The sequence below is a fragment of the Raphanus sativus genome, chromosome 5 (assembly GCF_000801105.2).
Source record: "Raphanus sativus cultivar WK10039 chromosome 5, ASM80110v3, whole genome shotgun sequence".
Taxonomy (NCBI): domain Eukaryota; kingdom Viridiplantae; phylum Streptophyta; class Magnoliopsida; order Brassicales; family Brassicaceae; genus Raphanus; species Raphanus sativus.
This window is the reverse complement of record NC_079515.1, coordinates 27,956,694-27,967,616: the sequence shown is the minus strand read 5'-3', so window position 1 is coordinate 27,967,616 and position 10,923 is coordinate 27,956,694. Positions and strand designations below refer to the sequence as shown.

The following is a 10,923-nucleotide window of genomic DNA, read 5'->3' as shown; positions in this document are numbered from 1 at the left end:
TTTAGCTGTTTACCATGTTCGAAAATGCGTTAGGTGCAACGCGTGCGCTCACTCTGAACCTAGCGAGTTGAGAGAAATTCGGGAAAAAAATAAGAGAGTAATCGGGGAGTAATTTTTTTCAAAAAAAAAAATTTAATGTTTGTTTTTATAATATGCATACAATTTGTTCGAATTATCAACATTAAAACGTTGCAGTAGCCTAGTGGCTAGATAATATGCGAAACTAACATCAAAGTCATTGGTTCGAATCCCCATAATACATTTTTTTTATTTGAACATTTTTTTTAATAAAGGGTAAGCTCGTAATTTAAACTTCATCTTCTTCCTGTCAACTTTTTTTTCTCCCAACCTTAATATACATCCGTTTTTTCTGTTTTCAACCCAAATCATCTTTTCCATCTATAATTTGCTTTGATTATTAACTGTTGTCAATAAAATATGATAGATTTATATTTAAACTACCGATTTAGAGCCTGAAAATACTATAATATACATTTTTTTTTCAAATCCAAGTTTTTGCCCGAATAGGTCAAACTCGCGGCAAAACACCACCGAATCACGTTTAACCGGCGAAAAATCGACCAACTCGACCGCGTTTTTGAACATGGGGCTGTTTGAGATATTTAATTTTTATTTGTATTATTTTAAATATTTTGGATAACTTAAAAATATCTTATATATTTTAGATGTTTTTAGTATACAGTAAATTTAAAAATAATTATTATATTTATGTATGCAAATCTATTTTGGTATATTCAGATACCTAAAATACTTTGGTCATATTAGATTTGGTTTCGATACTCTGAATAGCAAAATTTTAAACCCACATCGGATATTTAAACGAGTTCAGTTCAGATTTGCTACTTCTTTGAATCAAATTTAGTTGGTTTTTTTTTTTGCCCTGCCCTAAGATCTCTACCGTGTGAGGAGGATATATGCATTAATGCACACTAAAATAAAAGGAATGAGAAGAAATGAAAAGGAATGACTATTCTTAATGAATGGTAAAATTTGTTAGGAACATTAAGGAATGCATTATTCCTCTTCATTTCTTGGTCACCAGTTAGACCCTAAAAGTAAACCATTATTTTCGGTTAATGAATAAACTTTGAAATGATCATAAATTAATTAGATTTCTCAGTTTTGTTTTATCTCATAAACTAATCAACCCACTGCTGACTCTTTCATCAACGATGCCATTCATCAACGATGAAATGATCTGAGACCCATAATTCTAAAACAAAATTTAATTGCTCTAAAGAGATATTCATACAAATATAAAGAAAACCATATAGTACTGAATATATAACTTAAAGATAAACAAATCTTTTCTTTTTTTCCTTTATTAAATGAAAAGGTAATATTCTAAGATATTTCCTAGGTCCTTTCCTCGTGGAACTTGGATCCAAGACGTCATTTTTTCTCTCTCAAGGTTTGTTGTCGAGTACAAGTAATAAACTCTTTCATTCATAAGCTAAAACCAAATCTCAATCTCCCACACACACACACATACACACCAAAAAAAAAAAAAAAAGCTTTTTAAAAAAAACAAAACACAGAATAGAAAATATAAAGTTGATAGCTTTACTGTATAAAATTAACCAAAACAGTTCGTTGTTCTAAAGGAAAAAAAAAGAAAGTTTAGATTTTTCTCTGTTTCTGTCTTCTCTCTCTCTCTCTCTGTTTCGTTCGTACTATACAAGTGGAAACAATGGAGGTTGGTTCAAGTAAGGATCCGAGAGTTTAAACGGGTCAAAGGAAAAACCCGGATGGACGAGGCGGCACGACTAGTGGGTGACTACGAACTTGGCCCGAAACTGGGGTCCGGTTCCTTCGCTGTGGTGTGGCTAGCGAAGCATCGATCGTCTGGTTTAGAAGTCGCTGTCAAGGAGATTGATAAGAAGAAGCTTAGCCCTAAAGTCAGAGACAATCTCCTCAAGGAGATTTCGATTCTCAGCACCATCCATCATCCCAACATCATCCGCTTCTACGAAGCTATCGAGGTTCTTTTGTAACTCTTTTGCTTTTTGTTTTAATGTTTTTTGTTTTTTGGCATTGAAAAAATTGGGAGTTTTTGATTGTGAATTGTGTGTAGACTGGAGATAGGATCTTCCTTGTGTTGGAGTACTGTAGTGGAGGTGATCTTGCTGAGTATATTAATCTCCATGGCAAAGTCTCTGAACCTGTTGCTAAGCATTTTATGAGGCAATTGGGTAAGTAAATGATCAGTTTTTGTTCTGATTTTATGTCTTTTCATGTTTTCTCAATGTTGAATCTCTGTTTTATGTTCTTGTGTTTGTGTTTTGTAGTTTTGTTTTAATAAAATTTAGAATCTTTTTTTGATGTTTGAATCTCTCTGTTTTGTTCTGTTTTTATTTCTTTTGATTTTTGAATCTCTCTGTTTGATGTTCTCGTGTGTTGTAGCTTTAGGTTTGCAAGTACTTCAAGAGAAGCATTGTATCCACCGAGATTTAAAGCCTCAGGTGAGTAGAAAAAAACCTTCCTTGTGTCCTAGTTTGATTGATGGATATGATGAAAAGTCTATAGCCATGGTTCTGTTTTTTTCTTTTCAGAATTTACTTTTATCCTCCAAGGAAGTAACTCCGTTGCTAAAGATAGGTGATTTTGGGTTTGCAAGGTATTAATTACATATTTGTATATTCATGTTATGGAAAGGTCTTAGTTTTAGTATGTAATGTTTAGAGATTATTTAGGTCTTTAACACCAGAGAGCATGGCGGAAACATTTTGCGGTTCTCCATTGTATATGGCTCCAGAGATTATCCGGAACCAAAAGTATGATGCTAAGGTGAAGAAAGATTTAATCTTTTTTTTTCTTTTTTTTATTTTTTCTTTCTCAGAGTGTTTGATTGTTGTGAAAATGGATATGATGTTGTCAGGCTGACTTATGGAGTGCTGGTGCAATTTTGTTCCAACTTGTTACTGGGAAGCCACCTTTTGATGGGACTAATCACATCCAGGTTTGTTATCCTTGAACCGATGAAACTGCCTCTTGAACTTTGCTAGTGAACTTATTATGCTTCTCTCTGTAGCTTTTTCAAAATATTGTGAGAGATACTGAGTTGAAGTTTCCTCGAGATGGTTTGAATGAGATTCATCCTGATTGTGTTGATCTCTGCAGAAGTCTTCTACGCCGAGACCCAAGTACTTGTTATGTGATTCTTCATTTGTTTGTCTTCTTGTTTTAACGATCTAATGGAAAAAAATATGTTTGTTTGGCTGCAGTTGAGCGATTGACGTTCAGAGAGTTCTTCAGCCACAGGTTCCTTCAAGAGCCAAGGTGATATAAATATCTTTGAGAAATTTGATTAGCCATTTGTGAGTTCTTTAATCATCTTTCATTACCAAAATGTTGTCAGACAAATGCCTGGTGTTGCACATTCTGATGATTCTACTAGCTCTTCCGCACAACCTAGTGGTGGTATAAACAGATCCAAATCAAGTTCAGAGAATGTCTACAAACACGCGAGTTCCTCCTCTAGTGCCTCAACTTCTAACATGTTGATGCAACATGATGTCTCTTGTGACAAGACTAGGAAAGACAATGAGGGACAGTGTTCATCAAACCCACTCGGAGGTTTGTTATTGTTTTTTGTTTCTATAAGCTCAAATCAATTCAAGAATATCACTTTGATGTTGTCATTTTGTTGTAGTACTTGACTCGCTTGAGCTCATAGAGAGGGAGTACGTACTTGTCAACCGTCCTTCAGAAGGTTCATCAGATTGTTTCGACACATCACTTCACAAAGCTTCATCGAGCTCACTCGAAGCACAGAGACCATTACCAGCAAGCGGTGGATCGCACCTGTTAACAGAAGTCCAACGGTTAACTATCGTTCACCCTCCAATGAAGCTCCAACTTTTGCATCAGTATGCAGAAGCACTTACACAAGTAGCTCGTGAGATGGTAACTTCCAACTCCTAATTTCTAGAGTCTCTCTCAAATGATAAAATACCGTTTTGCATACAGGACAATGCAGGACAGGTGAAGGAATCTTTTGCTGTTACGCTCGTTGTTTTAGCTGCGTGGAGGAAAGCTTTAGAGATATGCGATTCTTGGATGGTGTCCGTTGGAGAGGATAGAGTGAACACCGCAGCTCCAGGGACTTCGAATCCTGATTTAAATTCACCAGCAGTAGCTAAAACTTGGGTGACACAAGAGTTTGTTACCGCGTTTAACCAGGCTGAGACTTCATCAGCTCGATTAAACGAAACAAGCGGTTAGTACTACTTATAAACTTGATCATTTTCTTTTTATGTTTCTTTGCAACATTCACTGAATGCATCTCACTGCAGCTGCTACTCATATGCCTGATGCCATGGAGACAATATACGACAAGGCACTAGCGTACGGCAAGAGTGGTGGGGTAAGTAAGAAAGATTCTATCAGACTTTTGTCGAAAGCTTCCACTCAGGCCGGCGGGTTCGGTTAGTTCAGATTATTTGATTCGGTTAGTTAGGTTTAACGTAAATCATACTGGAGAAATAAAGTTTGGTTCGGTATTCGGTTAGTTTGGTTTTTGAAAATCCTACCAAAGTTTTTGATTTCGGTTAGATTTCGGTTTAATTTTGTTAAAATTTCGGATAAATTTGGTTAATTTCGGTTAGTTATACTCAAAAACTGGTTAGCTTGGTTCGTTTGTTTTTGGTATGGTTTGGGTATAATTTTGTTTTTTTATAAAGAAGAAAACCGAAATAATCCATTGCCGTTAATCAAACGGAACTTCTAAACGAAACTTTGGTTCGGTTTGGTGGATTTGGTTCGGTTCAAAATCCCCGGCCTCCTTGTCAGTCCGAAACTTTTTTTTTTGTGGGTTTGATTCATTGTTCCTTGTATGTTTGGCAGGCGGAAGAATATTTGAATAACAAGGAAAGTGCAGCAAGATTATACAAGAAAGCAATTCTTCTACTCTCCTTTATAATAGAGGAAGCAGTGACTCTTCCTCTAAACCCTCCTTTCTCATTAACCCCTGACGACAAGAAGAGGATTCTCTACTACATCTCTAACTTGCAGCATCGTCGGTCTCATCTTTAGCGAAAAATCGACTGCTACATTGTACAGAAAAAGAAAAAAAAAACTTTCTAAGCTTGGCTCTGCCTTGAAGTCAAGTTTGTAAAATTTGGTGTTTTCTTATCTCTTAAAGTTACAAAACGATTGCTCTATATTTTATGATGATGTGATCAAAAGTATTTGCTTCCATGACTGTATAGTAAGTATAACAAAAGCTTTGAAGTACCAAAAAATGGTAAGCTTTGTTGATTGTTTAAAAGTGGATCCATTAGCATTAAACAGAGTATTACAAGCCCATGAAACTATATGATAAAAACGTGTTTTCTTTGTTGAACATCATCACCATCATCAGATTCAGCTTATAACAACAATCGACTTTCTCTTGAAGTCACACCATATGATATTGACCATACCATTACAAACAAAACAATTTATTATTTGTCAATAAGCAGAAGTCAACCCTTTAAATAGAGATAAAAGTCAAACCATCATTGATAATAAATATCATAAATACACATGAGGTCAAACTTTAATTAGATGGGACCAGAACCCCACAAAACACCCAAAGCCAAACAAAACATGTTCGAATAGTCCAGTAATTAATACAAGCAAAACAAAATTTATTTTGTTTTTCTTATTCTTTTTAAAAATCGAATTTATGTATCGAAAATCTGCTGCGCCACCTTCGTTATCTCCTCGGCCGATTCTAGTTTACAATCGTCCTCCATCTGTTCCAGTGAGATAGATATATCATTAAAAATTGCATGTAAAAAAGTTAATAAAAAAATGAAAAATTGAGTTACCTTGAGGTTGAAGCAATAAGAGATTGATGAAAGAGACAATGACGAGATATTGAGATGAAGAACAGTGAGTCTAAGCTTTTCAAGTGAAACGATTCCTTTCAGAAGCTGCCCTTGTTTCTTCCGACACTCAACTTTAAGGTTAACGTAGTTCTGTATCAATGTAGCTTCGATTCTTGGCACGCAAGTAACTCTGTTTTCAACTCTACTACTCTGTTGCGCTCTCTTTTGCAACTCGAGTGATTGTATGACTTGCTCGAGGACCTTCACGTAGTTTATAGCTCCTCCTACTATAGATGCTTGGTCGACCTGCAAAGAAAATCCTAAACGAGTTAAAAAAGAGATTTTGAGGGTCAAAGATTGAGACTTTCTTTGTTGCGGAGATTACTCGTTGGATGTAAGAAGGTGGGAGAAGAGAACGTAGCGAGTTGATATGTTCGTTCATCTGTCGCCTCCGATTACGTTCAACAGCAATGTGGTTGATTCTTTGATTCTCTATCTCTTCAATGTCTTTACTTGGTTTAGTTTTCCTCCTCTTTCTCTTTCCTCTAGTCACTTCAGGAGGAGGGTTGCTGATGGTTTTGCGCTTGCGTCTTGAGTTTGGTGTTGACGAGGAAGAAGGAACCGTCATGTCCTCTCGGCTCAAAGGGAGTTCTTGGCTTGAGAAAGGATTGTTGGTTACTTCCATGGATAATGCTGAAACTGGGTTGTGATAGAAGCGGTTGGTTTCATTGTGTGAAAGATAGCTTTCGAGTCCCCAATGGTTATGGAGGTTCTGAAGAGACAACAGTTCTTTGAATGATGTTAACGGTAAAGGGTCTTCTTCACTCTGCAACATCTGTAGAAATGGAACTGTATCTTGCATGCTTTCTTCCTCCTCTTCTTCTTTGAAGGCAAAGCTTTGAGCTTCTAAGCTTCTCCCATCAGCATTTTGACCCAGAAACTGCAAGAAAGCCAGAGGATTTAGATTACTTGGTGAGAAGAATGAAAGTGTGTTTGTTCTGAGACTTGGTGAGTTTTAGTGTAGATGAGATAAACAAAAGTAGAAGGGAAAATGGAATGTTTTCAAAGTAGATGGGAAACAAATTGATTGCAGAATCTGTTATTGTTTTCTGTAAAACAAACAAGAAAAGCATTGAATGCAAAAGCATCTGGACTCATTAGGAAAAAAAAGGAGTAAATGCAAGTCTGTTTCTCTGAGCATTGAGAAAGAAAAAAATGATTCTAGGGGGAAGAGAGAAAGAAAGGGGAAGATTTCCTAAATTAAGCAAAAGATACATATACAGGGGTTGATGTGCCCTTGAAACCTCTCCATTTGAGAGAGCTTTTGTTTGTTGTGTAATGATGTGTGGTACAATAAATGATAAGAAGCAGAATAGGAAACTCATGTACTCTCTTCTGATTCTGAGTCTTTCTGGACTTGTAATTGTTAGCTTTATATAGAGAGCAGTGACTCTTTAGTAGCTATTGAGTAGAGAGGAAAACAGTGGAGCTGTAAAAAAAAACCAGAGAGGTAAGAAAATAAATCTATTTAGGTACTGTAAGAAGAGCTGGTGAGGCTGAGCTGAGCAGAGGAGAGAGAAGTAGATATTGATTATTGGTGGAGGAAGTTTTGTCTTGAAGTGGAGACAGAGACTTTTGTGGGGACATTCTAATATACACCGAAGAAGAAGGTGAATAGAGACAAGTCATGGGTAAGAGAGCTTGCATTGGGTTTGTGTCATCTTTCTCATGATGTCTCAATCATCCTTTCTTCACTATACCCATACCAAAACATCATACACCACACCATCTGCTTTTCTTCAAGGCTCAAAAAGTTAAACTTGTATATAGAAAGTTAGAAACTATGTTGACCCCTAAACAAGATGTCAAGATGTAATGAACCTCTGAGAACTTTTTACTGGATCCCAAAGAGAGTGTTCAGGTTCTCGCAATAACTGAAAAGTGTATCATGCCTGAACCTAATCGGAGTACGCTGTGGTGGAAAAACTGGATCAGAGATTTTTTGTTGTAAAGATAACTAATGAAACTGTTGCTTAAATTGATATTTCATTATTTGTTTTTTTTTTCAAGACCAAAAGTTCTAGAGCTAAGGTTTCTAAAGTGTGGGTATTGGCTAATCTCATGATTAACAAAAGAAAAGGAGATTTGACTCTATAGATAACACTAAGGAATATTTTCTACTGTTGATGCCTTGACTTCTACGGCATTAAACAGTGCTGTACTATAAAATGTCCCAGTTTTGTCTACAATCTCAGTCCTAATGGGTAAAATTCATAGCCATTCTCTCAACAATCAACATCCTTAACAAAGAAACAAGGAATCATCATTTTATTTGTCAATGAAGACCTTAGAAACCTTATCAACTAAATTAAAAACTCCAAAGAAAGTTTGAATTGTTTTTTTTTTCTTTTATCATGTGTGTGTACTGTGATCTGGTTTGCTACTGTCACACACGAGCTATGGTTACTTGCTCTCAGGACAAACATGCCCCACTCTTCTTGGTAGACATGTTATCATAGATAAACCCTAAAGATTTAGATTCTTCTATTGTAACATAACACAAAGACCTAATCTCAGATAAAGCAATGTCCTTTTAGATACCCTTTTTAAGATAAAACAAGAAAAAAAAACTTCATAAACAAAAACACAATGACATAGGAAACAAAAATGTAAAGGAAAGAACACGAGAAAGCGAAAAAACATTAAAATTTCATCATGAAAATGACAGAGAACCAGATATATTAACCGTCTCCGGCTTGCTTTGTTGTTCTAACGCTCGATTTGTATGGTAACGTGACTGATACGGTACTCTCTCCGGATGTAATCAATCACTTTGTTAAGCACCACAGCATCATCAGATTCTTGTTTGATCTTGACATGACAAGAAAACAGAACTTTTCCAACTGTTATTTCCCAAATGTGAAGCTCATAAAGAGACACCACTTCCTTAATCTCCAACAATCCTTTGTCGAGCTGCTTGGCATCAATATCTCTCGGTGTACTCTCCATTAGAACTTCAAGTATGCTTCGTATCATCTTAATGGTTGTCCCTAAAACAATAACCGAAAACACTAACGTGCATATGAAGTCAATGACTTTCCATTTAGGGTTATACCAAATCAGTCCTCCTCCAATCATTACTCCAACGCTTTGAATTAAATCTCCAAGAAAATGAAGATAAGCTCCTTGCACATTAATGTTCCTCCTTTCCTTTGATTTCTCCAACAACTGCTCAGCATTACCTTCATGACCATGCTTAGGCCTGGGCATAAAATCCGGAACCCGAAATCCGAACCGAACCCGAACCGAAAAACCCGACCCGTTATCCGACCCGAAATATAAAAATACCCGAACGGATCTTGTAGGGTGGTATAAAAAATATCCGAACCCGAAGTGTTATTAACCGAACCCGAACGGGTAACCCGAAAAACCTGAAACTAATAGTTAATATAAATATTTTGAAATATATATAAGTATTTTAGTTATTTAAATTTAATATTCGTGGTAATATGATATATAATAATAAATATTAACAATATTAAAAATGTTTCAAGTACACAATTAGTTATAAATAAGTAATTTATAATTTGTTCATTGGAATAACAAGTCTACTCTCTATAATATAATGTATATTGTTTACAAATAATGTTTGTTTTCATACTTGATTTAACATTTTATTGTTATTTTAGCAATTTTATGTGAGATAGATTAGTTTTAACTAATTTAACTGTTTTTCTCTATGTTTTCTTTAAGTTTTTGTTTTTTTACTTTGGTTATATCCGAACCGAACCGATATAACCTGAACCCGAATGATATATGGCTACTTTATGGGTTTTAGGATGCAATATAATTTTTAACTGAACCCGAAGTGTTATTATCCGAACCCGACCCGTACTAATGAAATTTTACTATGGGACCTAGGAGCGTAAATCCGAAAACCCGAAAATCCGAAAAACCCGATCCGAACGCCAACGGGTACCCGAACGCCCAGGCCTAACCATGCTCATGATCATGCACATGGCCGTGACCATGAATATGATAATGGCCATTATCATGATCATGTCCAAGCACAACAACCATTATGATGTTAACGACTAAACCAAAAGCAGCAACAAGGACCATAAAGAATCCATCAACATCATCATTAGTCTGTTGAAAGAGTCTAGTTATAGCTTCGTAGACCAAGACTCCAGCGAGTAGCCAAATGAGCTGGACTGAGACAAGAGCACCCAAGATCTCAATCCTGGAAAACCCATAGCTATGCCGAGGATTTCGCTTCCCAAGAAGACGCCCACAAGGAGAGGATTGAGATAGCAAAAGCAGCAACATCGGTGAGCAAATGAGCTGCATCGGTTAGTATAGCTAAACTGTTTGCCTTAATGCCACCAACAACTTCTATGGTCATGAACATAATACATAGCACGACAACGATACAGAGATTTCGCTTCGAAGCAGAACGTTCCTTAGCATCACTTGGAGTCTTGGAGAAGTTGAAAACACACAAGCTGTTTCTCCGCAGACTTTACTTCTTGTTGAATCCATCTTGATCTGCCAAAGAGACAAAATGTCAACTTTGGAGCTTGAACCAATGACACTATAAAAAATTATGTGAGTTGTGTTTGATATAATTCACACATATAGTTATTAGCTTTAACATATTGCTAACATCATATAATGTAAACTTTCATAATTCAAATAACACATAAATGGTGATATAATAATGATGTAAATATGCGCTAGAATAATATTGGTTTGCTCTTCGAATGTTTCATTTCCATTTAGTTTTTCATAGTTTTATGGGTTTCACGTGATTATCAAAAAAATTGGTTTTACATTTTTTGTTTGCAAGATAGACATCTGTTGTCTAACATATCTCCAATACATAACGTAAAACATAGATTTGTTACCTTACAACAAGATAGTAGAAAAATGATTCAAGAGTGAGGTTTAGAGTTGGAGACATTAAGGAAATTTATAAAGGTAGGAAAATCAGGGAGGTAACTGGGACATGCATTCCACAACTAGGCAAGGATTCTAGCAAAACAAACATTAATGTATTTTTAATTATTAATTAGAGCCCATGAGTTAG

General features: G+C 35.9%; 3 protein-coding genes across 3 annotated transcripts; 1 reads left to right on the top strand and 2 right to left on the bottom strand.

Moving 5' to 3' along the window:
• Positions 1-1,503: 1,503 nt before the first annotated feature.
• On the top strand, positions 1,504-5,218 carry LOC108856408 (serine/threonine-protein kinase ATG1a). Its single transcript, XM_018630198.2, has 13 exons — positions 1,504-2,003; positions 2,096-2,213; positions 2,425-2,483; positions 2,574-2,638; positions 2,715-2,808; positions 2,900-2,980; positions 3,053-3,164; positions 3,246-3,300; positions 3,380-3,597; positions 3,674-3,927; positions 3,991-4,240; positions 4,317-4,387; positions 4,867-5,218. Exons 1-13 carry the CDS (start codon positions 1,770-1,772, stop codon positions 5,053-5,055), a joined length of 1,800 nt encoding a protein of 599 aa, XP_018485700.1. The 5' UTR covers positions 1,504-1,769; the 3' UTR covers positions 5,056-5,218.
• Positions 5,219-5,446: 228 nt separating this feature from the next.
• On the bottom strand, positions 5,447-7,523 carry LOC108860648 (transcription factor bHLH67). Its single transcript, XM_056985829.1, has 5 exons — positions 7,371-7,523; positions 7,110-7,295; positions 6,220-6,774; positions 5,835-6,140; positions 5,447-5,759 (listed from the first exon to the last, which is right to left on the bottom strand). Exons 1-5 carry the CDS (start codon positions 7,521-7,523, stop codon positions 5,688-5,690), a joined length of 1,272 nt encoding a protein of 423 aa, XP_056841809.1. The 3' UTR covers positions 5,447-5,687.
• Positions 7,524-8,603: 1,080 nt separating this feature from the next.
• LOC108860561 (metal tolerance protein A1) lies at positions 8,604-10,376 on the bottom strand. Its single transcript, XM_018634426.1, is given in 4 exon segments — positions 8,604-9,076; positions 9,833-10,106; positions 10,108-10,317; positions 10,320-10,376. Coding segments are annotated over 4 exon segments (1,014 nt in total).
• Positions 10,377-10,923: the final 547 nt, after the last annotated feature.